The sequence below is a fragment of the Balaenoptera ricei genome, chromosome 20 (assembly GCF_028023285.1).
Source record: "Balaenoptera ricei isolate mBalRic1 chromosome 20, mBalRic1.hap2, whole genome shotgun sequence".
In the NCBI taxonomy this organism is placed as follows: Eukaryota; Metazoa; Chordata; class Mammalia; order Artiodactyla; family Balaenopteridae; genus Balaenoptera; species Balaenoptera ricei.
The window spans coordinates 40839859-40860077 of NC_082658.1; the positions used below are offsets into that span (position 1 = coordinate 40839859).

Here is a 20219-nt window from a genome sequence, read left to right on the forward strand (position 1 = left end):
GCAACGTCACGCCGGCCTCTGACGCCGCAGGCTCGCCCCGCCTCCTCCGTACCCCTCCCTCCCCGCGGCCTGGGTGAGCCAGAGTCCCCGAAGCAGCTGCTCCTTTAACCCCGTCCTGTCTGGGCGGGGAACAGACGCCCTCAGGCGACCTACACGCAGAGGCGGGTCCAAATCCAAAGCTGATCCCCAGGAGCTGTGCGAACAGAGAAGAGGAGGGGAAATCTGTCCCAGCAGCCTCAGAAGAAGCGGATTAAAACTCCACAAACAACTTGATGTGCCTGCATCTGTTGAATACCTGAATAGACAACGAATCATCCCAAATTCAGGAGGTGGACTTTGGGAGCAGGATATATTAATTTTTCCCCTTTTCCTTTTTTTTTTTGTGAGTGTATATGTATATGCTTCTGGGGGAGATTTTGTCTGTATAGCTTTGCTTTACAATAGCTTTATTTTACTTCACTATATTATAGCTTCTTTCTTTCTTTCCTTTCTTTCTTTCTTTCTTTCTTTCCTTCCTTCCTTCCTTCCATCCTTCCTTCCTTCCTTCCTTCCTCCTTCCTTCCTTCCTTCCTTCCTTCCTTCCTTCCTTTCTTTCTTTCTTTCTTTCTATTTTTTCTCCCTTTTACTCTGAGCCGTGTGGACGAAAGGCTCTTGGTGCTTCAGCCAGGCATCAGGGCCGTACCTCGGAGGTGGGAGAGCCAACTTCAGGACACTGGTCCACAAGAGACCTCCCAGCTCCATGTAATACCAAACGGCAAAAATCTCTCAGAGATCTCCATCTCAACATCAAGACCCAGCATCACTCAATGACCAGCAAGCTACAGTGCTGAACACCCTATGCCAAACAACTAGCAAGACAGGAACACAGCCCCATCCATTAGCAGAGAGGCTGCCTAAAATCATAATAAGGCCACAGACACCCCAAAATACACCACCAGACGTGGACGTGCCCACCAGAAAGACAAGATCCAGCCTCATCCACCAGAGCTCAGGCACTAGTTCCCTCCACCAGGAAGCCTACACAACCCACTGAACCAACCTGAGCCACTGGGGACAGATACCAAAAACAACGGGAACTACAAACCTGCAACCTGTGATAAGGAGACCCCAAACACAGTAAGATAAGCAAAATGAGACGACAGAAAAACACACAGCAGATGAAGGAGCAGGGTCAAAACACACTAGACTTAACAAATGAAGAGGAAATAGGTAGTCTACCTGAAAAAGAATTCAGAATAATGATAGTAAGGATGATCCAAAATCTTGGAAATAGAATAGACAAAATGCAAGAAGCATTTAACAAGGACGTAGAAGAACTAAAGAGGAATCAAGCAATGATGAAAAACACAATAAATGAAATTAAAAATACTCTAGATGGGATCAATAGCAGAATAACTGAGGCAGAAGAAAGGATAAGTGACCTGGAAGATAAAATGGTGGAAATAACTACTGCAGAGCAGGATAAAGAAAAAAGAATGAAAAGAACTGAGGACAGTCTCAGAGACCTCTGGGACAGCATTAAACGCACCAACATTCGAATTATAGGGGTCCCAGAAGAAGAAGAGAAAAAGAAAGGGACTGAGAAAATATTTGAAGAGATTATAGTTGAAAACTTCCCTAATATGGGAAAGGAAATAGTTAATCAAGTCCTGGAAGCACAGAGAGTCCCATACAGGATAAACCCAAGGAGAAACACGCCAAGACACATATTAATCAAACTGTCAAAAATTAAATATAAGGAAAACATATTAAAGGCAGCAAGGGAAAAAAAACAAATAACACACAAGGGAATCCCCATAAGGTTAACATCTGATCTTTCAGCAGAAACTCTGCAAGCCAGAAGGGAGTGGCAGGATATACTTAAAGTGATGAAGGAAAAGAACCTACAACCAAGATTACTCTACCCAGCAAGGATCTCATTCAAATGTGATGGAGAAATTAAAACCTTTACAGACAAGCAAAAGCTGAGAGAGTTCAGCACTACCAAACCAGCTTTACAACAAATGCTAAAGGAACTTCTCTAGGCAAGAAACACAAGAGAAGGAAAACACCTACAATAACAAACCCAAAACATTTAAGAAAATGGGAATAGGAACATACATATCGATAATTACCTTGAATGTAAATGGATTAAATGCTCCCACCAAAAGACACAGGCTGGCTGAATGGATACAAAAACAAGACCCATATATATGCTGTCTACAAGAGACCCACTTCAGACCTAGAGACACATACAGACTGAAAGTGAGGGGATGGAAAAAGATATTCCATGCAAATGGAAATCAAAAGAAAGCTGGAGTAGCAATTCTCATATCAGACAAAATAGACTTTAAAATAAAGACTATTACAAGAGACAAAGAAGGACACTATATAATGATCAAGGGATCGATCCAAGAGGAAGGTATAACAATTGTAAATATTTATGCACCCAACATAGGAGCACCTCAATACATAAGGCAAGTACTAACAGCCATAAAAGGGGAAATCGACAGCAACACAATCATAGTAGGGGACTTTAACACCCCACTTTCACCAATGGACAGATCATCCAAAATGAAAATAAATAAGGAAACACAAGCTTTAAATGATACATTAAACAAGATGGACTTAATTGATATTTATAGGACATTCCACCCAAAAACAACAGAATACACATTTTTCTCAAGTGCTCATGGAACATTCTCCAGGATAGATCATATCTTGGGTCACAAATCAAACCTTGGTAAATTTAAGAAAATTGAAATCGTATCAAGTATCTTTTCCGACCACAACGCTATGAGACTAGATATCAATTACAGGAAAAGATCTGTAAAAAATACAAACACATGGAGGCTACACAATACATTACTTAATAATGAAGTGATTACTGAAGAAATCAAAGGGGAAATCAAAAAATACCTAGAAACAAATGACAATGGAGATACGACGACCCAAAACCTATGGGACGCAGCAAAAGCAGTGCTAAGAGGGAAGTTTATAGCAATACAAGCCTACCTCAAGAAACAGGAAACATCTCGAATAAACAACCTAACCTTGCACCTAAAGCAATTAGAGAAAGAAGAACAGAAAAACCCCAAAGCCAGCAGAAGGAAAGAAATTATAAAGATCAGGTCAGAAATAAATGAAAAAGAAATGAAGGAAACAATAGCAAAAATCAATAAAACTAAAAGCTGGTTCTTTGAGAGGATAAACAAAATTGATAAACCATTAGCCAGACTCATCAAGAGAAAAAGGGAGAAGACTCAGATCAATAGAATTAGAAATGAAAAAGGAGAAATAACCACTGACACTGCAGAAATACAAAAGATCATGAGAGATTACTACAAGCAACTCTATGCCAATAAAATGGACAACCTGAAAGAAATGGACAGATTCTTAGAAATGCACAAACTGCCGAGACTGAACCAGGAAGAAATAGAAAATATGAACAGACCAATCACAAGCACTGAAATTGAAACTGTGATTAAAAACCTTCCAACAAACAAAAGCCCAGGACCAGATGGCTTCACAGGTGAATTCTATCAAACATTTAGAGAAGAGCTAACACCTATCCTTCTCAAACTCTTCCAAAATATTGCAGAGGGAGGAACACTCCCAAACTCATTCTACGAGGCCACCATCACCCTGATACCAAAACCAGACAAAGATGTCACAAAGAAAGAAAACTACAGGCCAATATCACTGATGAACATAGATGCAAAAATCCTCAACAAAATACTCGCAAACAGAATCCAACAGCACATTAAAAGGATCATACACCATGATCAAGTGGGGTTTATCCCAGGAATGCAAGGATTCTTCAATATACGCAAATCAATCAATGTGATACACCATATTAACAAATTGAAGGAGAAAAACCATATGATCATCTCAATAGATGCAGAGAAAGCTTTCGACAAAATTCAACACCCATTTATGATAAAAGCCCTGCAGAAAGTAGGCATAGAGGGAACTTTCCTCAACATAATAAAGGCCATATATGACAAACCCACAGCCAACATTGTCCTCAATGGTGAAAAACTGAAACCATTTCCACTAAGATCAGGAACAAGACAAGGTTGCCCACTCTCACCACTATTATTCAACATAGTTTTGGAAGTGTTAGCCACAGCAATCAGAGAAGACAAAGAAATAAAAGGAATCCAAATCGGAAAAGAAGAAGTAAAGCTGTCACTATTTGCAGATGACATGATACTATACATAGAGAATCCTAAAGAGGCTACCAGAAAACTCCTAGAGCTAATCAATGAATTTGGTAAAGTAGCAGGATACAAAATTAATGCACAGAAATCGCTTGCATTTCTATACACTAATGACAAAAAATCTGAAAGTGAAATTAAGAAAACACTCCCGTTTACCATTGCAACAAAAAGAATAAGATATCTAGGAATAAACCTACCTAAGGAGACAAAAGACCTGTATGCAGAAAATTATAAGACACTGATGAAAGAAATTAAAGATGATACAAATAGATGGAGAGATATACCATGTTCCTGGATTGGAAGAATCAACATTGTGAAAATGACTCTACTACCCAAAGCAATCTACAGATTCAATGCAATCCCTATCAAACTACCACTGGCATTTTTCACAGAACTAGAACAAAAAATTTCACAATTTGTATGGAAACACAAAAGACCCCGAATAGCCAAAGCAATCTTGAGAACGAAAAATGGAGCTGGGGGAATCAGGCTCCCTGACTTCAGACTATACTACAAAGCTTCAGTAATCAAGACAGTTTGGTACTGGCACAAAAACAGAAATATAGATCAATGGAACAGGATAGAAAGCCCAGAGATAAACCCACACACATATGGTCACCTTATCTTTGATAAAGGAGGCAAGCATATACAGTGGAGAAAAGACAGCCTCTTCAATAAGTGGTGCTGGGAAAATTGGACAGGTACATGTAAAAGTATGAAATTAGAACACTCCCTGACACCATGCACAAAAATAAACTCCAAATGGATTAAAGACCTAAGTGTAAGGCCAGACACTATCAAACTCTTAGAGGAAAACATAGGCAGAACACTCTATGACATACATCACAGCAAGATTCTTTTTGACCCAGCTCCCAGAGAAATGGAAATAAGAACACAAATAAACAAATGGGACCTAATGAAACTTAAAAGCTTTTGTACAGCAAAGGAAACCATAAACAAGACCAAAAGACAACCCTCAGAATGGGAGAAAATATTTGCAAATGAAGCAAATGACAAAGGATTAATCTCCAAGATTTACAAGCAGCTCATGCAGCTCAATAACAAAAAAACGAACAACCCAATCCAAAAATGGGCAGAAGACCTAAATAGACATTTCTCCAAAGAAGATATACAGATGGCCTACAGACACATGAAAGAATGCTCAACATCATTAATCATTAGAGAAATGCAAATCAAAACTACAATGAGATATCATCTCACACCGGTCAGAATGGCCATCATCAAAAAATCTAGAAACAATAAATGCTGGAGAGGGTGTGGAGGAAAGGGAACACTCTTGCACTGTTGGTGGGAATGTAAATTGATACAGCCACTATGGAGAACAGTATGGAGGTTCCTTAAAAAACTACAAATAGAACTACCATACGACCCAGCAATCCCACTACTGGGCATATACCCTGAGAAAACCATAGGTCAAAAAGTGTCATGTACCACAATGTTCATTGCAGCTCTATTTACAATAGCCAGGACCTGGAAGCAACCTAAATGTCCATCGACAGATGAATGGATAAAGAAGATGTGGCACATATATACAATGGAATATTACTCAGCCATAAAAAGAAATGAAATGGAGGTATTTGTAATGAGGTGGATGGAGTTAGAGTCTGTCATACAGAGTGAAGTAAGTCAGAAAGAGAAAAACAAATACAGTATGCTAACACATATATACGGAATCTAAGGAAAAAAAAAAAAAAAAAAAAAAGGCCATGAAGAACCTAGTGGCAAGACGGGAATAAAGACACAGACCTACTAGAGAATGGACTTGAGGATATGGGGAGGGGGTGGGGTGAGATGAGACAGGGTAAGAGAGTGTCATGGACATATATACACTACCAAATGTAAAATAGATAGCTAGTGGGAAGCAGCCGCATAGCACAGGGAGATCAGCTCGGTGCTTTGTGACCACCTAGAGGGGTGGGATGGGGAGGGTGGGAGGGAGGGAGATGCAAGAGGGAAGAGAAATGGGAACATATTGTATATGTATAACTGATTCACTTTGTTATAAAGCAGAAGCTAACACACTATTGTAAGGCAATTATACCTCAATAAAGATGTTTAAAAAAAAAAAAAGCTAATGTATTAACCTCTTGGAACAAACCGTGGTAAATCTTCATAACCAGAGGCAATGCTTTCTTAGCTATGACACCAAAAGTACAAGTGATAAAAGAAAAAAATAGATAAATTAAACTTCATCAAAACTAAAATCTTTGTGCTTCAAAGGACACCACCAAGAAAGAGAAAAGACAACTCAGAGAATGGGAATTGGGCAAAACATATATCTGATAACTGACTTGTATCTAAAATATAAACAGAACTAGTATAACTCAATAAAGACAAATAAATCAATGTAAAATTTGACAAAGAAGATAGAAGATGAGCACATGAAAAGATACTCAGCATCATTAGCCATAAGGAAATGCAAATCAAAAAAAAATGGTACTGATGAACCTAGTTGCAGGGCAGGAATAAAGAGGTAGATGTAGAGAATGGACTTGAGGACATGGGGTGGGAGGGCTAAGCTGGGGCGAAGTGAGAGTAGCATTGACATATATACACTACCGAATGTAGAATAGTTGGCTGGTGGGAAGCAGCAGCATAGCACAGGAAGATCAGCTAGGTGCTGTGCGATGACCTAGAGGGGTGGGATAGGGAGGATGAGAGGGAGGCTCAAGAGGGAGGGGATATGGGGACATGTGTATGCATATGGCTGACTCGCTTTGCTGTGCAACAGAAGCTAACACAGTATTGTGAAGCAACTATACTCCAATAAAGATCTATTAAAAAAAAGTATAATCAGATACTACTTTGTGAGATAGCAACAGGATGGCTATATAATCTTTTTTTTTTTTAATAATTTATTTATTTATTTATTTTTGGCTGTGTTGGGTCTTCGTTGCTGTGCGAGGGCTTTCTCCAGTTGCGGCGAGCGGGGGCCACTCTTCATCGCGGTGCGCGGGCCTCTCACTATCGTGGCCTCTCTTGTTGCGGAGCACAGGCTCCAGACGCGCAGGCTCAGTAGTTGTGGCTCACGGGCCCGGTTGCTCCGCGGCATGTGGGATCTTCCCAGACCAGGGCTCGAACCCGTATCCCCTGCATTGGCAGGCAGATTCTCAACCACTGCACCACCAGGGAAGCCCTATATAATCTTATTAACAATCATTGGTGAGAAACTGGAACCCTTGTACACTGCTGGTAGGAATGTAAAATGTGCAGTCACTGCGCCCAACAGCTCTTCAAATAGTTAAGGATAGAATTACCATATGACCCAGTAATTCAACTCCTGGGTACATACCCAAGAGAAACGAAAACATCCACACAAATACTTACATCCAAGAGAATCAAAAATAGATGTCCCCATAAAAACCTTTCATTTATGAAAGCATTATTCATAAAAGCCCCCAAAATGGAAACAAACTAAATGGCAAGCAATAAAAAGAAATGACGTATAATATTCCACTGTCAGGATACACCACAGTTTATCCATTCACACACTGAAGGACACTTTGGTTGCTTCCACTTTTGGCAATGTGAATAAAGCTGCTATAAATATCTGTGTAAAGGCTGTGTGGACATAGTTTTCAACTCCTTTGGTTAAATAACAAGAAGTGAGATTGCTGGATTGTATACTAAGAGTAGGTCTAGTTTTGTAAGAAACTGTCAAATTGTATTCCAAAAGTGGCAGCACCATTTTGCCTTCCCACCAGCAATGAGAGTTCCTGTTGTTCCACAACTCTGACAGCACTGGTGTTCTCAGTGTTCTGGATTTTAGACGTGTGATGGTTATCTCATTGTTTTAACTTGCATTTCTCTGATGACATATAATGTGGAGTATCATATCATATGCTTATTATTCTTTGTTGAGGTGCCTGTCAGAGTCACTGGCCCATTTTTTCATCAGGTTGTTTATTTTGTTCTTGTTGAATTTTAAGAGTTCTTTGTATATTTTGGATAACAGCCCATTATTAGATTTGTCCTTTCTTTTTTTTTTTTTTTGGAGTATAGTTGACTTACAATGTTGTGTTAGTTTCAGGTGTACAGCAAAGTGAATCAGTTATACATACATATAGCCACTCTTTTTTTAGATTCTTTTCCCATATAGGCCATTACAGAGTATTGAGTAGAGTTCCCTGTTCTACTGCGTTGTACAGTAGGTTCTTATTAGTTATCTATTTTATTTTATTTTATTTTTTGCTGCATTGGGTCTTGGTTGCTGTGCATGGGCTTCCTCTAGTTGAGGCAAGAGGGGGCTACTCTTCGTTGTGGTGCACGGGCTTCTCATCGCGGTAGCTTCTCTTGTTACGGAACACGGGCTCTAGATGTGCGGGCTTCAGTAGTTGTGGCTCGCAGGCTCTAGAGCGCAAGCTCAGTAGTTGTGGCACATGGGCCCAGCTGCTCCATGGCATGTGGGATCTTCCCGGACCAGGGCTCAAACCCGTGTCCCCTACATTGGCAGGAGGATCCTTAACCACTGCACCACCAGGGAAGTCCTAGTTATCTATTTTATATATAGTAGTGTATATATGTCAATCCCAATCTCCCAATTTATCCCTCCCCACCTTATCCCCTGTTAACCATAAGTCTGTCTTCTACATCTGTGACTCTACTTCTGTTTTGTAGAGAAGGTAAGTTCATCTGTACCCCTTTTTTTAGATTCCACACATAAGCAATATCATATGATATTTGTCTTTCTGTGTGTGACTTACCTCACTCAGTATGATAATCTCCAGGTCCATCCATGTTGCTGCAAATGGTATTATTTTGTTCTTTTTTTATGGCTGAGTGATACTCCATTGTATATATGTATCACATCTTCTTTATCCATTCCTCCGTTGATGGGCATTTAGGTTGCTTCCATGTCCTGCCTATTGTAAATACTGCCGCAGTGAACACTGGGGTGCATGTATCTTTTCGAATTATGGTTTTCTCCAGGTATATGCTAGGAGTGGGATTGCTGGGTCATATGGTAGTTCTATTTTTAGTTTTTTAAGGAACCTCCATACTGTTCTCCATAGTGGCTGTACCAGTTTACATTCCCACCAACAGTGTAGGAGGGTTCCCTTTTCTCCACATCCTCTCCAGCATTTATTGTTTGTAGATTTTTTTGATGATGGCCATCGTGACTGGTGTGAGGTGACACCTCATTGTAGTTTTGATTTGCATTTCTCTAATAATTAGCAATGTTGAGCATCTTTTCAAGTGTTTTTTGGCCTTCTGTATGACTTCTTTGGAGAAATGTCTATTTAGATCTTCCACCCATTTTTTGATTGGTTTGTTTGTTTTTTTGATATTGAGCTGCATGAGCTGTTTGTATATTTTGGAGATTAATCCCTTGTCGGTTGCTTTGTTGGCAAATATTAGGTTTGTCTATTACAAATATTTTCTCTCAGTCTGTGGCCTTTCTTCTCATCTTCTTGACATTGTCTTTTGCAGAGCATAAGTTTTTAATTTTAGTGAAGCCCACTTTATCAGTTATTTCTTTCGTGCCTTTGGTGATGTTATCTAAAAAGGCATCACCATACCCAAGGTCATCTAGGTTTACACTTATGTTATCTTCTATAAATCTTATACTTTATGTATTACATTTAGGCCTGTGATACTTTTTGAGTTAATTTTTGTGAAGGATGTATAGTCTGTGTCTAAATTCAGTTTTATGCCTGTGAACGTCCAGTTGTTCAGTACCATTTGTTAAAGAGACTATCTCTGCTCCATTGTGCTACCTCTGCTTCTTCATCAAAGATTTATTTCTGGGCTCTCTATTCTGTTCCGTTGATCTATTTGTCTATTCTTTTGCCAATGCCACACTGTCTTGATTACTGTAGCTTTACAGTAAATCTTGAAGTTGGGTAACAACATGGAGGAAACATGATATTATTCACTGAAAGAAGCCAATCAGAGAAGGCTACATACTATGATTCCAACTATATGACATTCTAGGAAATGCCATGGTTGCTGGGGGGAACGGGAGGGCAGAGATGAACAGGCAGAGCACAGGGGATTTTTAGGGCAGTGAAAATACTCTATATGATATTACAATGATGGATATATGTCATTATACATTTACCCAAGCCCACTGATGTACAACACCAAGAGGGAATCCTAAGATAAACAATGGACTCTGAGTGATAATTATGTGTCAGTGTAGGTTCATCAAGTGTAACAAATGTACTACTCTGGTGAGGGATGCTGATAATTGGGGAGACTATGTATGTGTGGGGCTGGGGGTATATGGGAAATTTCTGTGCCTTCTGATTAATTTTGCTGTGAACCTAAAACCGCACTAAAAAATATAATCTTCTACTATGTTCAGTGAAAGACACAAGTCACCAAAGACCACACACTGAATGAAGTTCAGAAAGGACTATGAAACCCTCTCCAGAAAGAATAAGCACATAAAATATTAAATATCATTTCAGAGATTTATTTGACCATCTTACTCCTGATTAATGACCCTCTTAAGGTTCCATGAGCTTTGAATTTAAAACTTGATTTTATTTTTGCTTTTTTTTTATATGAAACAGAGTAATGCCATTCGAAGGCTCAACGCATTCAATGGGTGGGAATTACGTGCAGAAAATATGAAAATCACGTTAGTTCATGGCATACATGTTATTTAGAGTCCACTTTATATTGAACACCTGCCTGGGCTATGAAAACATCACGGCCGCCTAGTCTGTTGTATATAGATGGGAAACCAAAAGAACAGGGTTTTAACTTGAACTGGTCTTAGATGCCACATTAACCTGCCAATCTCTTCTTATCAATGTTACAAGCTTGCTTACAAACATAAAAAGAAAGGTTCCTCTTCCCAAAATTAAAAATAATTTTGCATTTTAAAGATCCATTGAATACATGCCTTATTTGTAATTCACCATTAACATAAATGAAAAATACACATTCTAACCCTGAGAAATAACATTAGGATTGTAAGGAATACATTTTCCTCCTCAAAGTAAAAACAGAAGCCAGTGGAAAGAGTTACTTCCTATACGGTCCTTTGGTCTCTCTGGAGACTTCATATCTGCATTTAAACTTAAGCACACTGGAAATGACTGCTAATGACATCTATCAGTCTTGGTCTTTTGTTTTCTTAATCATACATGGGTTTTGGATTTCCACATCAGACAGCTGCTCAAGGCCACCTTTTCTGTACAGCCAAATACGAAGGTGTCTCCTTTCTCATCATATTGGCTGTGTTCCCTTTCCAGTTCTCTATCAGCTCTCTTTACCTGACCCATCCACCCTTTGGCACAAATTCCCATGGTGCTTTCTCTGATGGACACAGCTGTCTCTACTTATTTTACAGTCTCATCATTGTATTCATACACAACTTAGGCAATCATGATTGTATTACACAAGAGCTTTTCAAACTCTTTTAGAAATTAAATGCTTGCATGAACAAAACAATATCCTCATTAAGAATCTGTCATTCTACATGGGCTTTAGTACTAATTCTTTAAGAACTAGAAACCAATCAATGGGGGAAAAAAACTACATGGGCTGCCACGAATGCTATTCTCAGTATGCCTATCAACTCCCCTGTCCTCCAATCCCTATATCCTGTACTTCTCACTGTCCCAGGCAAAACTGGCTTACAAGCATGGAATAACCCAAATTCAGAGAAACACACATAACCTATACCATGCTTCTTTCCACTTGCCAAAAGTTTCAGTCTGTTTAAAGGAATGGGGGTGGGGGGAGGTTGCAAAAATTAGGGAAAAATAAGCTTATTTAAAGTTAGGAAATGGCTCCATGTGTTCCTTGATTTTAAATATTAAGTCTTGCTCAATTTTGTTCAAAATGTTGATAAAAATCCCTTAAGGTGAAGTTGTATTTCAAAGAAAAGAAGCTAAATTTCTTCATACAAATATGTGTTAAATATCATCAATATCAAGAACCTAACAGCCCTTGAATAAATCTGGTCTATAGGGTTTTCAAGTAAAGTAAAATAATATGTAACTAAGAATGGTGAGAAAATGGAAGTATGAAATGAGATATAACTACTATTGGCCAGAGTATTATAGATGAAGGGTTTGGGGAGATCTGCTGTGAAATGCTACAATGAACGGCATTCAGAGTGTGAGGAGAGAAATCACAAACTTTTGTTGTTCTTGATGCTTTCTGGACTCTTTTTTTAATGTAAACTATGTATTTAAATATAATATAGATAAAGAAGTACCCAAGTCAACAAAGTAAACATATGCGTGCATAAAAGCAGCACCCAAAACAAAAAACAGGACATTATAGAATCCCAAAAGCCCCTTCTCATACCCCCTTCCAGGTTACGCAGGTGTGTTCTGACAACGATACTGGACATCTATCTTCAAAAGATATCACTGGATTTTAATACATAGTTTATTACACTTATTTCCATCATTTATCATCAAGAAATGACAGTTGTACTTTTATACTACCCCATTTTTCAACATTTAACATACATTTCAGATTTAAAGAAATCCATACTAAATAGACTTCATGGCATCCTTAAGCCACGAGAGCCATTTTACAAGCAGTACGGTCACAGAATAAGTGATAATCCTAATGAATCAGAAATTACTGGAAATTCACTACTGTGGACTCCACCCCACTTGACCAGGACTTGCTGCATGCCACTTATAAAGCACCTGACTGCAACACTAGACACACTAGTGATCCTTCCAGATCTCTTCTTCCTATCATGAACGATTCACAGAATATGAGACTAATATTTTAATAATACTTGTTTCAACTGTTCAGTAGTCCAGCAATACAGAGGGAAGCATTTGGGACTATATGGCAAAGATCCTAAAACAATATTAACTTAAAAAAAAAAAAAAGACACTCATTTTTATCAAACTCAACTGATATTTTGTGCTTCCTAAAGGCTTGTAAAACAGAAGCTCCTACTCCTGAAAGGGGAAACAATACTCCAGATACTGGAGAGATACTCAAGAGCTGATCACTACAAAGGTGTAATTTTCAAATAAACTCATACTTCAGAAAAGCTGTGTACTTAACTCCAACATGAGAAAGAAACTTTGTTCCTATATGCATTCATATATTCATTCCTTTAAATACCCACCAAACTTATAATTCCCAGTTCAAGCCTATATCACTCTCTAGAGATGACTACTGATCCTATATGAATAACTTTCTTCCTTATCTGATAACTTTTGATAGAGTTGTACTACATTCTCAACCCTTTTGGCTAGCTAAACATCTTGGAAAAGAACCACTGATGCTTTGAAAGTAGAAATAGTTGTGATAAATGTTTTCATCTTTAGCGAATTGAGTTTTATTATTCTAAGAACCAAAAATAAGCATCAGAAATATTTTTAAGTTAGCTAGAACAAATGGATATATTATACCTTGCATGATGGACCTACTTCCTTAATCCAAATCAAGATGAATAACTTCGCTCTCAAGGAAATTACTCTATAGCGGCAAAGATAGAACAAGTAGACAGAAGACACATACAATAACATAGAAACTAAGTGTCTTAACAGAGGGAAAAATTACACTATAGAAGCATTCCCAAAGGGTACTGGGTAAAAAAAGAGGTCTGTAATCAAATAAACCTAGGAAATATTGAAATGGTAGTAAATAAATTTAAACAGATTAAAATGCTAATCACCACTGGCATCCTCCAATAGAAGGCAGCATTTCCTAAGTTTATTTGACCAGGGCATCCTGCTTTACACAGCATGCTGAAGGTCTACTGTTCTGTGGATAGATTTTGGGGATTTAGAAGAAGGAGAGGCTTCCTTAAACTAAGGGGATCAGGAAATACTTCATATAAGAACTAACATCTACACTGGGGCTAGAAAGACATGTAGGATTAAGTCACTGTGGAAAGAGAGACTGCTAGTGAAAAGGCCATTTCAGGCAGGAAAACAGAGCACTTGCAAAGAACTGAGAGTTACGAGTGGCTCAAAGAAAATGTAGCATAAGCAGCATGAAAATGGGTTGTAGAAATAAAGATTTAGCAAGGACACTGGATTTTGATAAAGAAGGTTTTGTATGCCAAAAACCTTGACAGTTCAGTTGGAAGGAATGTACAAGTTTACACTTGTTGACCACAGTTAAATCAAGTAAGGCCTTTGTTCCAATCAAAAGACCTCAGAGTTTAGACGATAAATTATTTGATCAATTGGTAATACAGAAATAATGATTTTGTAAGTTTTTATCATTTAAATATAGATAATAGATTAAATTATATATCAGGGATATGCTTCAAAATAATTTGGGAAGGGTATAAATGAAAAAGATTGTCCACGAGTTGGAACATATTGAAACTAGATGATAAATACATGGTGGTTCATTACACTACCATCTTTAAATAATTGTATATATTTCCCCAAATAAATTTTTTTTTTTAAAATAACATTCAGGGACTTCCCTGGTGGCACAGTGGTTAAGAATCCGCCTGTCAATGTGGGAGACACGGGTTCGAGCCCTGGTCCAGGAAGATCCCACATGCCGCGGAGCAACTAAGCCTGTGAGCCAAAACTACTGAGCACGCGTGCCACAACTACTGAAGCCTGTGTGCCTAGAGTCCATGCTCCACAACAAGAGTAGACCCCGCCTGCCGTAAACAGAGAAAGCCCGTGCGCAGCAACGAAGACCCAACACAGCCAATAAATAAATAATTTTTCTTAAAAAAAGAAAAAAAGGCATCAAAAAAAAATAACATTCATAGGAAATGAAATGGTATATCTATGGCCTTAGTAATTTAATAAAATGCAATATTTTTGCCATATCACTAAATGACTATATGTTCATCAAATAAGCAAAATGATTGAAAATCAAAGGTACATTTCACCATTTTAACATGACTAAAAATTCACCTTTCTGCAAGAACTTCATGATTTCAAGTAAGACTGAAAAGTAAGAATACATACTATAGTCTCTCTTCTTCTGCTTAAAGGTATTTTCATTCTTATTTCCACTATAAATGGTTTAATTGAGAAAGTACAGTAAAATCCCATGAAAATATGAAATTTCTGTAATGTGCCAGTTTCTATATTGATCCTGCCAATTGACTCAAGGGCTTTACGTATTTTCTGTAAGTTAACCCAAGTCAGGACATTCCAAAAACAAATTCTTCTATTGCAGAATCTCAGACTGCAAAATACTCTCCCAGAAAAGCTGCAAATATCATCAATGTGCAAAAACAAAACTTTCTTTAAAAATAAATTGTAATTATAGCCTACAGTGCGTAGGGTTTTGCTTAAATCTTCTTATTTGTAGGTCCTTATTTGAAACAAATACATTTCTATCACCCATTAGTTAAATAACAGACACTCATGCTGGTTGAGACAAATTTCACTCATACGTAGATATAAACAATTGAAGATACAGGTTATATCTACATGATTTTATGCAAAATATAATTAGGTCATCTAAGCTTAAAAATTACTATTATAATATAAATATAATATTTACTATTATAATATAAATAATACATTGCCCATTTTCTCCAACAAGAGTATTGTGAAAAGCCTATTCTGATTCCAATGTATCAAAATTATTACAAAGCCTATGTCCTTTGACTCAAACTATGAAATACACAAATCTAATTATCTTAATTCTTTCTTTATAATAAAGTTTAATTTTTTCTTTTAAAATTCTATAGTGGGTATTAATCAATGAAAAATCTATAATGTTTATTTATCCACTAAAAAAAAACTAGCATTATTATTTACGCTAGTTTTTTTTAGTGGATAAAGAATAATAATAATATTATTAACTCTCCATTAGTAACTTACTTACATATATTAACTTCTCTTTAGCAACTGTGACAACTGACTTTATACCCTAGCATTTATTACAGAGAAGAAAACTGCAATCTATTGGCAAGTGTAATATTACTTTCAACATGCACAGCGCAGTAGAGCCCAGTGTTTAAATAAGGTTTAAATTTCAAAACATATATTGTCATTTAAATAAACTATCTTAACAAATAATGATTTGAGAGTTCTCCCCAATTTAACACTCAGCTGAGGCAGCAAGAGCTATCTATGAGTATAAAATTAAAATGGACCTGCAACAGAGATGTCTAACTTTGCAGAAGCCAATACACACATATCTTTGATTAACGAAAAACAACAGAAGACTACTGATAAGATGTAAAGACAAATACTCAGGAAAAACTGGCATCTAAATCTGGCTGAAATATTCATACTCTGTTCTAATTCACTCCTCTGTAGCCCACACACTTGGAAGAAATGGAAAGACTCATACATGATTCCTCTATTTTTCTACTTGTTTCAATTTTAATAATGAGTGATATAATTATAAGGTAATATATTAATGCATAAGGTCTGTAAGAATTAATATGCTAAAACAGGCTATGTAATATTCAAAGCTTACTATATTATATATATATATACTACATTTTTGAATGAAGATGTTATTAACAGATCTATGCTCCCCCAAAACTTTTAATTTATAGATAAAACAATAAAAGATCCTTCCTGGTAATCTATATTTAATCATTATTAAAATATCAGTAAATTTCTGATCAGTATGAAATAACTGACTGATAAGCGGGTTAATGTACTCAGTCATTCAAGAAATAGTTAATGAGAGCCTACATTGTGCCAGCCAATGTCCTAGGTGCTAGAGATACTAATGTAAATTTGTAAATGGTGTAAATTAGAACTTGTGATAAAACAAAAATATCTCAATGAACATGATCTCCATTATTATCTCTGTAGATCACTGAGAGAAAAGATTACAAGATCAAGGAGGTGAGTTGTATGTTGTATTCTTCTTCATAGGCTACAAAATGATAAACTATATATTACAGTGAATTATTCATGTGTTATATATAGTATAGTATATATTATATAATGTATGCAATAACATATAGACTGTAAGATATTAACAAGAACATGAGCTCTTTACCAGAAAGGAATAATGTCTACTACTCAGAGCTTAATACATGGATAAACATCTGATGAGTAAGTGTGTAAATAGTTGTGATATTTCAGGAGATGCAACAATATGATTGGAATTCCCTACACATAACAAAAATGAGCTCTGTTCCAACAGAACTATTTCTGCAGCACACACATAACAGATTCTCTGAAAAAACAGCTATAGCTTTGATGGTGAGTGTTAGAGTTAAAATACAAAAGAGTGAAAACTATTGCTTTACTAGGCTGTAGTAAAAAAAAAAAAAAAAAAATCTAACTCCAGACAAGGCCCCTGTTGGAATTTCCAGCTTGCTGGCCTGCCTTGCAAATCTTGGACTGGCCAGCTCCCACAAGTGCATGGGCCAATTTTTTAAAAAATAGATCAACTGATCAAACAATCACTCTCTCTGTATGACTGTGTCTGTGTCTGTGTGTGTGTGTGTGTGTCTGTGTGTGTGTGTGGATCCAGAATCCAGGCTTATTTCTGCAAATCCAGGCAGAGTTGTGACAGGTGGGGGAAAGAAGGAGTGAAAGACTGACACATTTCCCTCATGAATGATAATCCAGTTATGTCCACAAGTATGTTATGTTAATTAAGTAATTTAACAACATAGCTACACAAATCTAAATTAATCACAACGACTCAAGGAAAATATATAAGGAAAAGCAGAGGTATACAACAAGGCTTCCACAGTAACATGAAGAAAATGCGCTGTGGGTTGAACACATATACCATAAAATTATATTACTAAATAAGACATCACAGAAACATAGAAATACAGTAATTGAATAAGCATGAAATACTGATGTTATGATTCCAATTAGTCTGCTGATTCTATCAAGTAAGTAGTATAAACTCAATGCATATGATAGGAAATAAATCAAGTTGATACGTACTTGTGACAAAAAATTTTTTTGTGAAAGTACAGCTATCAAAGGCAGCAATTTTCTCCTGCAATACTACGACAAGGATCCTAAAATTAGAGGGAAAAAACCACAAAAGAAAATGTTAATGTGAAATTCTATAAACTGAACTATAAATAAGTTAAATCATCTAGATTTAAGTAAATATGTACCAAAGGAATTTTTAAAAATCAAACGCTTCTTAAAGCATATAGGCTAGAAACATCTGCTTCTTAAATGTCAAAATACAGTCACAAAATCCTTAACATGATCAAGATAGACAAGATTAAAGGAAGAAAAGTCACAGGAGAACTACACCTCAAAATAAAATTTCATTTTCATTCATTATAAATCAAATGAATCTATCTTCATTAAGAATGTATGAGATCAATAAACTGCTGGCTATTTACTAAAAGTGTTTTTCCAGTGCTGGCTCAAAGTCATGGAATTAAACATAAAATGGATTTATACAACCTGGCACTTAAAATGATTGCTGAATTTCCCAACACAAGAGCCAAAATGAGAGAGAGGGAGGGAGGGAGGGAGGGAGGGAGAAAGGAAGGGAGGAAGGAAGCTCAGATAACTATTATTCAATGTAAATGAGACATTTCTGATTATTGAAATATTAAAATTAATCAGAATCTGTATTTCTCCCAAAGTTCAAGATTTATAAATAATTAGGGGAAAGTTATAAATTTTCAAAATTAAAATGTATCTGAAATGAAGTTGTTTTATAAACTACATTTTAGAGTATTGCTCCTTATAACAGTTGTTAAATATTTAACTACTAGATCCACCCTTTTTTTTTTGTTTTTAAATTTATTTATTTATTTATTTTTTTAAGCTGTGTTGGGTCTTCGTTTCTGTGCGAGGGCTTTCTCTAGTTGCAGAGAGCGGGGACCACTCTTCATTGCGGTGCACGGGCCTCTCACTATTGCGGCCTCTCTTGTTGTGCAGCACAGGCTCCAGAAGTGCAGGCTCAGCAGTTGTGGCTCACGGGCCCAGTTGCTCCGCGGCATGTGGGATCCTCCCAGACCAGGGCTCAAACCCATGTCCCCTGCATTGGCAGGCAGATTCTCAACCACTGCACCACCAGGGAAGCCCTAGATCCACCCATTTAAAAATGTTGATTTTTAAAATTTTATTTATTTATTTATTTATTTATTTATTTATTTATTTATTTATTTTTGGCTGCATTGGGTCTTCATTGCTACACATGGCTTCCTCTAGTTGCGGCGAGCCGGGGCTACTCTTCATTGCGGTGCGCGGGCTTCTCATTGCGGTGGCTTCTATTCTTGCGGAGCAAGGGCTCTAGGCACACGGGCTTAAGTAGTTGTGGCACATGGGCTCAATAGTTGTGGCTTGTGGGCTCTAGAGCGCAGGCTCAGTAGTTGTGGCGCACGGGCTTAGTTGCTCCGCGGCATGTGGATCTTCCTGGACCAGGGCTGGAACCCATGTCCGCTGCACTGGCAGGCGGATTCTTAACCACTGTGCCACCAGGGAAGCCCAAAAATGTTGATTTTTAATAATTTAATATATCACTGGATAATTACATTATCCCGGAAATAACAAGTATACCTCCTATGTCATATATAATTTTGTTTGATGTTATTTGAAGTTTAAATATACATAATAACTAGATCTTCATTATGAATTAAACACTATCACTGAACAACTCTTCTTTGTCCTATTTCATATTTTTGTATTGAATTCAAATATTTTTATCATTAATATCAAAGTCTTGGGCTTTTAGTTTGTATTTGTCAGGTATGTGTTTACCATTCCTTTTACATTCAAACTTTCTGAGTCACTTTTTGAAATATCTCTTTAAAATCTAACCTGAGAGTCTTTTACTATAAAATTTAATTTTTGTTTTCCATGTTCCATGTGTTTGCTCTTTAATGAGATTAATAATTTGCAGCCATGACCTTGATAAGACATTTAGCATCATGGGGCTAGGAAAAATCTATCTGGTCCCTCGTTTAGCTCCATTGTGAAGTGCAAAAAAATAAGAATGTTTAAAAGTCTTTTTTACATTTCAGAAATAAGCTTTGTTTTGATGAATGCTAACAGGAAAATTACATTTCCCATCATAAACCAGTAAACATATAGAAGTACATATATTAAACAAAAAGTTATATATAAAATGTTATGTTATACATATAAAAAGGTTCCTCAAAGCAATATTTAAACTTCA

The 20219-nt window shown here is 36.9% G+C and overlaps 1 protein-coding gene across 12 annotated transcripts in view; it reads right to left on the bottom strand.

Moving 5' to 3' along the window:
* Positions 1-20219, bottom strand: part of BCAS3 (BCAS3 microtubule associated cell migration factor) — a 575869-nt gene that overhangs the window by 433638 nt on the left and 122012 nt on the right. For all 12 annotated transcript variants that reach the window (XM_059908366.1, XM_059908365.1, XM_059908370.1 and 9 more), the window contains one exon: positions 18017-18093. In XM_059908366.1, the coding sequence (XP_059764349.1) occupies positions 18017-18093 (77 nt within the window). The remainder of the gene's footprint in view (positions 1-18016; positions 18094-20219) is intronic.